Source organism: Osmerus mordax, chromosome 20, assembly GCF_038355195.1.
Source record: "Osmerus mordax isolate fOsmMor3 chromosome 20, fOsmMor3.pri, whole genome shotgun sequence".
Classification (NCBI taxonomy): domain Eukaryota; kingdom Metazoa; phylum Chordata; class Actinopteri; order Osmeriformes; family Osmeridae; genus Osmerus; species Osmerus mordax.
The window spans coordinates 2,814,521-2,827,635 of NC_090069.1; the positions used below are offsets into that span (position 1 = coordinate 2,814,521).

A 13,115-nucleotide genomic window follows, 5' to 3' on the forward strand; every position below is an offset into this window, starting at 1 on the left:
AAATCTCTACAATCAATCTCATTTATGTTTTTTTTTTTCTTGGGTCAAGTCGGCCATTACTATGTACAGTTCAGACCATTTCACGTACAGCATCTACAGGTTCTTTATCCAACAAACCCAAAGGAGAATATTGAATATGGTTTACATTGAGTTAACACTGTGTAGCACACTAAGAAATCTACTTTCAGGTTGATATTAAGGACTGGAAATTGAAAGGCTTATCATCTACAGTAAAGTCATCCGTATGAATGTATCATAGATGTCAACAGATGGTGGAAATACACACAACTACATTTACCTGAACATCAACAGTCTAATAGAATTACATACTGAACTACGGGGTGAATATTGTGACGTCAGTCCTTTAAAAATGATTGTTCAACCTTATCCATAACTAGATTCTATGTGCATTTTCACATTAATCTTTTGCAAAGAGTACTGCATTGCTTATAGGTAGGCAGATCTCAGAACTAAAACGGTTGATTGAATATCATGCTACTAGTTTCTAGATATCAATTCTGATGTGAACCCGTATCATAAATATTGCATTAAACGTTCTAGGTGGAAAAGTATTCTTAGAATTGATGAATATCACTGTGTTTTGAGTCTACTTATGGCTGGAGAAACTTGGTGACTTACTTTCTGACGCATCTACTCAACATATTTGAACTCTCAACCTCCACTCTCATGTCTTATCCTTCAAACAAATACAATCCACTGTGGGAACAAACTGGGGAACCACTAAACCTCAGAGAAGTTTCTTTACGTGGTGGTACGCTACATTTATTATTAGGAAGTACAGTCACTCCTTCACCTCTCATTTCCATCTCTTCAAGTAAAATTCAGAGCACATTTATATCGCATTAAAAGGACTACACTGGAGAGAGGATGTTGTGTTGACACAGACGGACGTTACACATTTAGCTTATTCTAGACCACAGAATTATCAAGCATGATTCTCCGAAATGACATATCATTAAGTATACAAACATGACATTGCAAAATATATACATATAAAACAAACACTAATATTTGACATTAAGCCCATGTATCCCAATGTTGTCGTGTTCTTTTCGTTTTTTTTCGTTTTTTTCTTTTACAGTATTTTCGTATTTACAATATATTGCATAAAAATTAAAGTTTTAGAAATACAGAGATGTAGAGTATGCGACGGAATGTGAACAACACCTCAACCTGCTCAGAACGGCACGTTCTACGCTCTCCACCCTGAGGCCCCTCCCACACACAGGATTCCTCAACCAGAAGCTGATTCCATTATGAAACATTTCCAGGTAAGAAGCACAGAACACAGTGTTCCTCTTCCATGTACCACTACCCCAAACTATAAACCCACAAACTGCACCTGGAGGGTGCAGTTTGTGGGTTACGATATGTCACGATATTTTTTTTTTAAATATCGTGAAACTTCACACGACTATGCTTTCCATATCAGCGTCTTGTGGTGGCTGGGGTTAAAGAGTAATATGAAATGCTGGGCACAGTGACTTACTTCCTAATCGCTGGATCTGATGTGCCAGAGGTGAATGAAATGGAGGGGGGGGGGAGGTTCTCAAGGAAATGACACGCACATCAGTCTACTTGCATCGAAAGTTTGACTCTTTCAATAACAGGTGGTCCGAAGCCTAGAACTAAGAGTGCAATTACAAAATCCCCTATTGGCACTGATCTATACTCTGAATACGATCTTCACATCCATCTCTGAAATGTTAATTGCACATTCCTCTCTGCTGTCATCAAGCGCTTTACATTCACTTGGTACAATTTGACACTTCTTTTTTTCCCGCTCAGCAGAGAATGTGGGAAGGGGACAGCAAATCAGCAGCAAATCATTGTCTACATTCAGTCAAAAATCCTTATCGCGTACATCGACAGTGTCGACAATCTTTTCTCGTTTAGTTTGCAACATTCAGAGCAGCTCACGCACGCACGGCCAGACACGCCTCGAACACCGTATAAACACTGTAACAGCTTTCCCGGTTCTCAAAACAAAAAACAAAACAAAAAACAAGGCATGATGATAACACGACACACAAAGAGAAAAGTCGGTCTCGCTTTTTCCTCTTCGGAGCTCGCGGAAGCAAACGACCGCCGCCGACCGTCCTCCAGGGTCGGGCGGGCTTCACTTCCTGTGGAGGGCTTCACTTCCTGTGGAGGGCTTCACTTCCTGTGGAGGGAGGAACGCGGTGTCTCCTTGGGCTGCTTGACGCGGGCCGAGTCCCTCTCAGGACCCGGAGCGTCTCTGGAGGCAGCGGCCCCCACTCTTCCCGCCTCCCTCCTGGCGTTCTTCAGGGACGCCGCCGCCTCCGCCTCCGCTGCCTCCTTCCTCTTCTTCTCCGCGTGCTCTTTGCGGACGGACGCCGTCTGTTTGTCTGTGTGTGCGGGCCTGGGTTCGCCTAGGCTGTGCTTGGGCTGGGGCGTGGGGGTGGAGGTGTGTTCCACAGGCCCGGCCACGTCCATCCCGGCAGGGCCTCTCTTGGTGTCCATCCTTGGGCCTTCTCTGGAAAACACAGCCTCCTGCACAGCGCTGCTGGCCGACCTGCCGATGATGACCCCCACGCTGGGCGGATGTGCTTCTCTCCTCGCTGCTGGGACGCTCCGGGCCGGGGGGGGGCTGGTCTGGGAGGGGCCGACAGCCCTGGGGGGCTCCTTCGGTTGGGAAGAGGCCAGGGCTGCTTCCAGCAGGTCAGGGTTCTCCTTTATGCCAGGTGCTGGGGCTGAGGACAGAGGTCTGGATGAGGGCTCTTTCTGCCTGGCCTCCAGGGTTTGTCTGAGAGGAGGGACAGGAGGGGAGCACAGCTTCACAGCTTGGGCCTGCGTTCTGGCAGGGGGAGATTTCTGCTTTAACTCTAAGTTATCCTTGAGAACTTGGATTTGGACGGGGGATTTGAATGAGAGTTCCTTTTGTTTGGAGTTGTGGGCGCATGTAACCGGGGAGCTGGTAACTGGGTTATTGGGATGGAGGTCTCTTTGTTTGGATTCTAGACTCATTTTAGCGACAGGGACTGGGGCCGGGGCCAGAACTGGGGTAGGAGATTTCCCTACAGTTCTCTGTATCTGGGTCCCTGACTCCGTCTTCCCAGAGCTCTGGGACACAGGTTGGCTCGGCTTACTTTTGGGATTCAAGACGGGCTGTTTCGTCCTGACAGGAGCCGGTGGTGGTGACTGCGTTGCTGTCTGGGCAGAAACGGCCTCTTTGAACGCCGGTTGCTTTTGACAGACGGGATTTTTCGCTTCACCGGCACCTCTGACCAGTGCCTTTTCCCCGGGGCAGTTCGTTGACGAAAGCTGCTCCGTTTCCGTGGCCTTGACATTGCTACTCTTCGTCTTTGGTGAAGTGGGCCCTTCGACGTTCTGCTTACATGCGCTGCTACCGACCACCGGCCTGGCGTCACGGACGTTGCCTCTCTTCTCCTCGAAGATCTTCGAGGCCTCCGGTTTTGCCGCTGTAGCGTTCGTGCTCGTTTTAGGACTGACGCACTGCGGTGCAGGTCGGTGCCGCGGGTCTCTCATCTCCGACGTTTCAACGACACTGCCGGATTTGTTGTCCCTCTCAGCCGATGACAAACCGGCGGCGTCGCCGGGCCGAGCTGGCCTGGTTACTTGGACCTGGCGCGAGGACTGGGGCTTGTCGACGCCGGGCTGACCAGGTACCGTGGGAACCAATGTTGTGGTCGTCTCCCTTGGGCTTGGAGTCGGCGTACACACCTGAGGTGTGCCGTGTGGAGACATAGGGTTGAAGCTCACCGGATGCTTCGAGAGATGGTGCAGGTCCGCCAAAACGTAGTGAACCGACACTGGGCTGGAAGTAGTCCCATGCGGAGCGGAGGTTGTGCCTAAGCCCGGCGTCGAGGCCGGGCCGTGGTCGTCAGGGCTCGGCTGGCGACCCGAGCCCGTTCGCGCGTCGAAGCTTTCCTTCCCCGTCACGGGCGGACCGGTGGGGAGCTTCTCGGCAGGACGGCCGGGCCGGGCCGGGGTGGGAGCCTCCGGTAACTCGGCCCCTTCGTCCTCCTGGTCCTCGTTGCTGACCTCTCGGATGGAGGGGGTCTTCCCGCAGGAGAAGTGGCCGCTGTGTCTGGAGCTCCAGACGTCGTGCGGCGTCTGAGGAGCGGCCTTCGCCCCACACCTGCTCTCCTGCTTCCCACCCACCTCCGAGGCCTCTCCCTTGGGGGAGGCCTTCAGCGGCGGTTCCCTGGGACCGGGGTTGTCCTGGGGTTTCTCCAGGCCGGCGACGGCGGGCTGCTCTTTGGGCGGAGGCGGGGCGGAGAGAGACCCAGGGACTCTGGGGGGAGATGAAGTCATCAGCGAGGCCTTGTGCTTGTCGCCTGGTCTGGGCTGCGGGGAAGACGCGTGTCTCTCCGTGGGGCTCTGCATCCACGCGGGCGGGCCCACGGACGCGCTGTCATGCAAGCCGTCGGCCATCTTGGACAGGCAGGTGTCCGTCTTGGAGGCTCTGGGGCCGGACAACAGGCCGATGTCCAGGGTCCCCTCCAGGGGCTTGAGGGAGGAGACCAGGCGGGCCTCCAGCTTGTACTCTGAGGAGGTCTTCCGGAGAGGGCCCTCCGAGGAGGAGGAGATGAGCTGGAGCTTCTCCACGGCGCTCTCCCCCCTCCCGGGGAACAGCTTGGGGGACAGGCCCTCGGGGTTGGAGTGGACGCCGCCCAACCCTCCCTTGACGTGGTCCAAAACCAGAGCCGAATCCAGCTGCAGGCTCTTGGAGCGCATGGAGCCAAAGTGGTGGGTGTCGTGATGGCCCGGGGAGAGGCGGCACATGCAGTCGTCGCGGTCGTCGAAGGACTGCCTCTTCCTGGTGAACTCCATGTTGGGGGCTTTGAAGTCCAGCCGGTCCGCTTTGCCCGGCTCCTTGCCGTTCCTGGACATCGGCCAGTCAGGGTGGATGGAGCAGAGAGGTGACCTGGCTAGGCCCTCGCCGTGGTGGGAGGCTGAGTCACAGCTGCCGCCCCCTAGTGGCTCGGAGAGGCCTTCACAGGCACGGGTGTTGAGTTTCTTGTACAGCACATCCTTGAGGGTGGAGCTAGCGGCTTTGCCCTCCGGAGTACCCGATTCCGGGTTGCTGTTGCTGTGCGGCCGGCCCGGATAAAGGCCTTTCTCCTTGTCTTCCCCACAGGCAGAGCAGGAGGCCTCGGGCTCGTGCTGCGAGTCCTGCTTCTGGAGGGACTCCCTCCTCTCCGGCCAGTCCTGCCTCTTCACCACCACCTTGGCTTTCAGCTTCTCCTTATCCAGCTCCTCCAGGGACTCCTGGCGGCCCACCTTGCGGCCGACCGGCCGCTTCAGGCAGCCCTGTTCGGCGGGGCGGACGCGGGTGATGGCCGGGGGTTCGCAGTGGGTCTCCTCCACACTATGCAGGGTGTGGAGGTCCTTCTCCCCCGCCCGCGGCTCCTCTCCCTGGGCCTCCTCCTGGGTCACCTCCAGGCTGTGCTTCCGGGAACACAGGTGCTTCCTGTCGCTGGCGTAGGAGGGCGACAGCTTCTCCTCCGACTGGACCCTCTTGAGGAGGGGCGAGCGAGGCGGCTCGGCGCTCTTGGGCCGCACCATGTGGCGGACGATGGTGGGCGGCGAGTGCATTTTGGCCGGGAAGGCCTGGCTGGTCTTGGCGATGCAGACGGCGTGGCCGCTGAGGAGGGGCGAGGGCGAGCGCTGGGGCGAGGTGGGCTGAGGGGTGGGGGAGGGCGTGCGGGCCAGCGGGGAGAGAGGGATGCTGCCGGCGGACTTGCGGCGCAGCCGCTGGCTGGTGAGCTTGGGGCCCAGGCCGTGGAGGGTGCTGGGGCGGATGTGGCCCGAGCCGGCGGGGGAGTTGGGGGCGCTGGAGCTGGGGGAGCTGCTCTGGGAGGACGTGCCACCTGGGACAAACCACAGAAGAAGAAAAGATTTAGAAAAGATTCTTAAAAAAAAAGTTAAAAGAAAATGTGTTTGTTCATGCTTTATTGGACAGATTTAACGAGAAGTGTGGTACATCCAAACCAAAGAAGAATATTTAGAAAATATTTTATTTTTTAAGAATTGTGTATATTTTGGGGCTTTTTTTCATGCTTTATTGGACAGACTTGACGAGAAGTGTGACATTCGAACCCAGATGCGCTGCGACAACATCTGCAAACATGAGAAGCTACGAGTGGGCCTGCCTCACCTGACTGGCTGAAGTCGGGCGCGGGCCGGAAGGCCGTGGTGGGGGAGCGGGGGGAGAGGCTGTGGGTGGGGGAGCCAGGGAGGCTCTCCCCGGAGGACAGCGAGCGGTTCAGGGAGGAGAAACTGCGGCTGGTGTGGAGCAGGGGCGAGGGCTGCATGGCGAAGCGCCGGAACACCGACCGTCGCCTGGGAAACAGTAACCGTCACACCAAGTCAGTACATACCACAACTGCAACCGCGCTGTAAACATTCGCAGAACCGAACCGTGAAAGTCAAGCCGAGTTGAATAATATATTTTATGTTGTAGATGGAGGATCATCCTTAGAACAGCAGTACTGTAGATTTTAAACGGCACATATTTTTGTGTTGGTATGCAGGACCACAGCTACCCCTTGTGGTTGAACCATGTACTGCATGACAAAAGAATAACCCCGAATCGAGTCATGTTGCCCAACAAACAGAAGGGGGGCCTTGGATGAATCCCTTGCCTTTCTTGGGTTTTCTCCTTCTTGGGCTTCTTGGTGCGTCGGATCATCTTGCTCCTGTAGCTGTTCCTCCGGGCAGGACCGGTCTTGATGGACGTGTTCTCAAATGGGGTTGTGGAGATGGTCACCTTACTGCCACTCTGATAGAGAGAGGGAGACAGAGAGAGAGAGACAGAGAGAGAGAGTGAGAAACAAACGCAGTAGCTATAGCCTCCGTAGACGTCACCCCACCAGGCACGTTCTAATGTCTAATGTGGACATTAGAACGTCAGCAACGTTTGTCTACCTTCAGAAGGAGCTCCACCACTTCGGTGTGGACCAGGCCGTTGACGGGTTCTCCGTTCACGTGGGTGATGAGGTCACCAGCCCTTAGCCCAGCCTTGTGTGCACAACCACCTTCTTCCACGTTCTGACAAAAGCGGAAAAGAAATTGCACGTTTTCGTCAACGTGATCAAGTTTCAAGACCAAAAACAAGTGCGATCATAAATCCACAACCGCCGAAGCTCTCATCCTTAAGACTCTTTGTTATTCTTTGACTTTTAACACAGTATGACAGTTGCCTTTATTCGTCGCTGTCACTTGTTCAACTTGTCTGCGACTGTATTGTGTCGTTTCATGGCTTTTGCCACTCTGTACAGCGCTTCGACTCCACAGACTTAGCTTATAAATAAACTTGATTGACTCATTCCTTGAAGGAAGGCCGAGGCGGTTCTTACCCAGACCATGTGGTAGACCGTGTAGACGTCGCCGTCGCACGCGTACACCCGGATCGCCCTTAGCGTGAAGCCAAACTTCTTCCCCGAGCTGTGGATGACGACGGGTTGCCGAGGGCTGACGGCACAGAGGGAGGAGTCCCGGCTGGGGGAGGAGTCTCGGGAGGAGGGGTCAGAGGAGAGGGAGTAGGGAGATATGGGGCTGGCCAGAGGGGACACGCCAAATATATCTGAAACAACAAGAGGTGCATAACGCTGAAGAGACAGAGAAACTGAGGACAAATATAATCAGAATCAATGGTTGGAAATATACTTGATTAGTGGGACATGCTGTGTATTATAAAATAATAGTCGGTTATTTAGTGGGACATATTAGAAAACAATAGTCTGGTTTTCAGTTGGACGTATGTTAAAAATCAATAGCAGCTATATTGTTCTGTATAATAATCTTCCCTACACAGATTCACAGCAGAGAACGTGGAGCAGTGAAAAGTCACCCTCACTTGTGGGTACAGTAACATCTTGGGCCTGACCTTCAACAGCTCTGCTCTCGGTCTCCAGCAAGCGCCTGCTGCGGAGGCTGAGAGAGCTGGCCTCCTTCTGCCCCCTGCTGCGGCTGAGACCAATGGGATCGGCCCCCTCCCCGACAGAGTAGGGCCATCTCGCTCTGTTTGCTACCCCAGTTTGAGGCTCTGCTCCCGGGCTCGTCGCTCGCAGCCCCTCCGTGAAATGGAGCTCACAGCAGGTGTCACGCTGGGTCGATTTCACACCGATCTTTATTGCGCTTTCATCTCTGTCACGCTCCCCTCCCTAAGTCCATCGCTCTAATTCGAATTCTGTGCCTGCCCTAACTCTAGCACCAGCCACCCCCCCCCCTCCCTCCCTCCTCAAACCTTCTCAGATCACACAGGCATTTGTGTGTGCGTGTCTGTCTCTGTATATAATCTGTCTGAGAATACTGTTTGCGTGTCTGTGTGTCCCGTTTGCGTGTCTGAGAGGGAGAGAGAGAGAGAAAGAGAGAGAGAGACAGAAAGAGAGAGAGCAAGAGAAAGAGAAAGCAAAATGGAGAGAAAGGGAGAGAGGGAAAGAAAAAGACAGAGAGAGGGAAGGAGAAAGAGAGAAAGTGTGTGTTTGTTTTCTTTTTCCTTTACCTCCTGGGATCATGAGGGAGAGGGCACTAGCCGAGTGGGACTTGGGCACCTTGGCCCCGGCCACCTGCTTGTCCCCGGGCCTGTCTGGCCGCAGGGTGGCAGGCTGGTGCTCGGCAGAGGGTTTGGACGAGGAGACGTCGGGGCTGTCGACCCCCTCTCCTCTGGACGGCAGCTGGTCCAGGAGCTCAGAGAAGCTGCCTGATGATAGCCAACCGATTGTGGAGGGGGGGAGGGGGGGGATAGGAGAAACGAGACAAAGATGGCCGTCAATTCTGAGATATAAAAAAAAAAAAAAAAAGGCACAAATAAACGACTCCGTTACAGCTGAGAGCTCCACCCCAACTCTCGGGGCCCCACGTACCGGAGAGAGTGGCTCCGCTGTGCGTGCTGCCGGGTGTGGTGGCGTCGGGGTCGTCCTGGGGAAGCTCTCCGATGGAGAAGGCCGCCTTGCCGGGGTCCTGAGAGCCGACCGACTCGTCTCCATCCTCGCTCTCGGCCGAGATGGCGAACTTGGGGAGCTGTCCTGAGCGAGGGCCGGGGCACTGGCAGGGGCCCTCTGTGTCGGGGGAGTGGGAGAGGGACGGCCTGGGAGGACACAGAACCACATTCAGCTTGACGTGTTGTGGGGGGGGGGGCTGGTAAAGCTGGTAAAGCAAAAATGCTTTTAGAAATTATTTGATTCAAAGACAAATTCTCAAAATGTCACTTTTATGCTGCAGCACAAATACGGAGGCCAAAAAAGTATATGTATTTAAGACAACATGCATGTTAAAAAAAAAACTTTCGCACAATACCGGACATAAACTGCAATTAACACTGATCGAGACACAGATTAATTTGAAGTCCAACTGTGTAAGTAAACCTGTCGTCTACAACCACGACGAGGCGCGCCCTACATTTCGGGGAAGTCGGGCGTCCAGCTGAGCGAGTCCACAGTCAGCGGGCTCTCGCTCTTCTTCTCCTCAGCCTCGCCCTTCTCCTCCAACTGGCCGCGGGACAGGTCCAGGCTGCTGTACACCTGCACAGCACGCAGGGACACAACACAACATCAGAGGCCGAGAGCGCACACACAGCTGACGCGACAGACGGCCACGTGTCCTTCCACGACGGGACAGTCGAACAGTAAAGACGGCGAGGCGAGTGTCTGAGGTAACGGGAAACAAAAAACCTGCGTTCGCACGGCAAAGTCAGCAAGACAACGTTATTAAAAACTCGGCATGGCCTGAATAAAGTGTGCTTATCACTGTAAACTCAACAACATCTGAAGGTAGGTCAGGCTGGATAGAATAGGAGCTCTGCCGCCGGAATGTTCTTCAAAGAAACACCGGTCTCTTGGCAGGGATGTGGACTGTACTGGGCGTGAATGCTCTGACTACAGAGCCTGCTGCAATGCAGCACAACAATGCGTGCGAGAATGTGCGTCTATGTTGTGTTCCTCATTCAATGGAAATAGAGCTGATTTGAAGCAGAAAATTTATGCAAAGCCTAGATCTACATGACATGCGGTAGGGTGGGGGGAGAGGGGGAGAGGGATTTCCGGGCCGCATTTCCATATGAAATACTAAGATGTCTGTGTCGGCTCTCATGAGGAACCTGCCAGATGATGCTACAGACCAAACACATTTTCAGGAGATGGCAACAAATTCGAAGAATTTGAATATTCAGTCAGTCATTGGCAGTGACAATGTTACTTTAATAACATGCATTGTTCCCCAGAGAGTAGAGAGACTGAAAGAGATAGAGGGGGCATGGGAGAGAGGTGGAGAAAGACAGCGGGAGACACAGAGGGAGAGAGAGAGAGAGAGAGACAGAGACTGGGAGAGAGAAAGAGAGAGAGAGAGAGCGGAGAGAGAGATGGTGGGGGAGAGAAAGAGAGAGCAGGAGAGAGAGAACAGCAGATCACAAGAGAGCCGACTCACCTTGGAGAACCTGTGAGAACAGGAGGAGAACTGCCGCAGATCCACGTTGAAGTCTTCCTCATTGGCGTCCTCTTCCTCGGTCTCCAGGTGATGGTACCTCTCGGAACGCGCTGAGGAGAAGAAAAAAGCATATATACCAAATTGATACCAAAAACACTTTTGGGGTTAGGAGAAAACTCTTTTGGGTTAGGTTTAGGGGAGGAAGGAGGAGGGACTCACTGTCAAAGTAGCTGGTGTCGTCCTCAGACTCCAGCTGAGGGATAAACTCGGCCTTCTGCCTCAGCAGGCTGTTCCAGTCCAGGTTGTGGAAGAACTGGTGATGTTTCACCTCCACAGCCCCACCTGCACACACACACAAACAAGGCCTCAGATAAACACCATCACACACCTACGTTAGCCTAGCGGACACCAAGACGCTAGCGTGCCTCCGCGCTCACACACACACACACAACAGCGTGCCAAGACAGAGGTTGACATTGGACAAGGGGACACGGAAGGGAAGAAATGCGGACGCTATGTTTTTCTTTCCTTCCTCCCCCCGCTTGGCCTCCATCCAAGAGTGATGCCATCGCCATCAATTATGCAGGGCAATTTCCTGCCGGTGACCTTTGTGGGGGAGAGCAGGGCTGCGCTGAGCGGTGACCTGGCAGGGGCCAGTTCAGATGAATCAGGTGGTTGCGAGCAAACGCGCTCCGCAGCCACGGTGGAGAGACAGGGGGGGTCAGGGTTAGTGTTTCTGCTCCACGGACTCTGATGAGGCCTAACCTTGAGCACGGCGACTGCACAGTACCGTATACGAGATGGGCGAGGAAATTATTGTAATTGATCAAAAGGTAAAAGGTTATATGGGGAGGGGGGGGGGGGGGCTGGGCTGGGTGATAAAGTGTTGCTATAGTGACTGACCCCATTCCTCCCTCCTGTGCAGGATGAGTAATGACCTGTGCTGAGCTGGCACTAACGGTCACCAAGAGGATTTATAGCAACATAAAGAACTCTGCCTGACCAGGTGCAACTAGGCAACAGGGTTGGAACTGTACTGTATGTAGGGTAGCTGTGGAGTTCTGGAGGTCAGAGGAAAGGGGTCTGTTTGTACAGTGAGCGTGCCTGTGTGTGTGCCTGTGTGTGTGCCTGTGTGTGTGTGTGTGTGTGTGTTCGTACCGGTGCCCATCCTCTCCAGGGGGTTCTGTCGGAGCAGCAAGGTGATGAGCTCCTGTGCGTCTACAGGTGGAGCCTCCTCCCCCTCTGGCCAGTTGATCTCGTCTGGAAACACACAGCACACACACTCAACAACCCAAACACACATCTACAGTACAGGACTTCCCAACATCTCATGTCTCTCTCTGTCTCTCTCTCTGTCTCTCTCTCTGTCTCTCTCTCTGTCTCTCTCTCTGTCTCTCTCTCTGTCTCTCTCTCTGTCTCTCTCTCTGTCTCTCTCTCTGTCTCTCTCTCTGTCTCTCTCTCTGTCTCTCTCTCATATATTTATGTTTTAGTTGGACGATTTGCTGGGAAAAGCGTAAACGAGTGCTCTTGTGCCCATGTGACCCTCAAAGCTGTTTTGATACGAGACCCTAATGTTTATTCACATCCTAAAATTAGCAACCTTCACCCATCGCCTCGAGGACGACACATGGAAATCACCCCTCGTCCGTCTGACGCTGACAGACGCATTCCTCTCCGTCTCAAAAGACCCATTAAAAGGTATAAATTAAACATGCGGATCGGCCGTTTTTCCCTAAGCCGTCGCGCCGCGAAAGTAGTTTACCAGCGCGGATGGATGGAAGGCGCTATGCGCCACCTTGTACTGGCAGGTTGGGCCACCCCTCGTCTCCACAGCCTCCTGTGGGCCCCTCGTCTTAATCATATTTTTGCAGAGGGGGCATGAATATGCACGGGCAGCCCCGGGCCATAGCAGCATGCCGTCTGGGTGTTCTGGCCCCTTTAATTAACACTCGGGTTCCCTTGGCCTTGGCGCGATGGAGAGCACAGCGGATCTGCCATGGCACGCCACTCATCTCCGCGGACGAGGGGAGCCTGCGCTCCTGGCTGCTCGGTTACGAGCCCTCTTCACCCACAGGAGCCTCGCTGCAGACTTGCTGGAAAGTGTGCCACCTACACGGGTGATTTGCCACCTCCCGTTAGTCTGAGAGGGCTGGATGGCGGAGCGGCACTCAATTGTTTGGAACAAGCAAGGTAGCGGACGTGCCGTTATGAGAGCGGCGCGCCGCGGTTTCCAGCTCCGACACGACATCTGCTGAGCAGGTCTAGCTGCACGCGTTAAGGGAAATCTAAATGACTAAATGTAAATCTCCTGGCTTCCATCTCGGATAGCGATCACCACCGAGTCATCCCGCCGCGTCACTCATCGCCAATCTTCCTAACGCGCGGTGAAATGAGCCCTGCGGATGGGTCCCCTTTGGCTCGTCGCGATTTCCGCACGCCAGATGTCGGAGGGGTAAAAAAAAATAAACGGAGCCTTCGACCTGTTTGCCGAGGCGAAAGCTTTCGATTGGAGGGGGGGTGAATCGCCCCTCGATCGGCCTTGCCGGCTCGTACGTGTGGTAAAGGAGGGAGAGGGGAGTCAGGTGGCTGAGCGGTGAGGGAGTCTGGCTAGTAATCTGAAGGTTGCCAGTTCGATTCCCGGCCGAGTCAAATGACGTTGTGTCCTTGGGCAAGGCACTTCA

General features: G+C 54.0%; 1 protein-coding gene across 3 annotated transcripts in view; it reads right to left on the reverse strand.

Moving 5' to 3' along the window:
• Positions 1–1,067: 1,067 nt before the first annotated feature.
• Positions 1,068–13,115, reverse strand: part of mast4 (microtubule associated serine/threonine kinase family member 4) — a 28,220-nt gene continuing 16,172 nt past the window's right edge. For all 3 annotated transcript variants that reach the window (XM_067258553.1, XM_067258555.1, XM_067258554.1), the window contains 11 exons: positions 11,593–11,694; positions 10,654–10,776; positions 10,435–10,544; positions 9,412–9,533; positions 8,877–9,100; positions 8,516–8,713; positions 7,368–7,594; positions 6,937–7,059; positions 6,654–6,790; positions 6,167–6,351; positions 1,068–5,879 (listed from right to left, as the gene is read on the reverse strand). In XM_067258553.1, the coding sequence (XP_067114654.1) occupies positions 2,179–5,879; positions 6,167–6,351; positions 6,654–6,790; positions 6,937–7,059; positions 7,368–7,594; positions 8,516–8,713; positions 8,877–9,100; positions 9,412–9,533; positions 10,435–10,544; positions 10,654–10,776; positions 11,593–11,694 (5,252 nt within the window). In that variant the 3' untranslated portion in view covers positions 1,068–2,178. The remainder of the gene's footprint in view (positions 5,880–6,166; positions 6,352–6,653; positions 6,791–6,936; positions 7,060–7,367; positions 7,595–8,515; positions 8,714–8,876; positions 9,101–9,411; positions 9,534–10,434; positions 10,545–10,653; positions 10,777–11,592; positions 11,695–13,115) is intronic.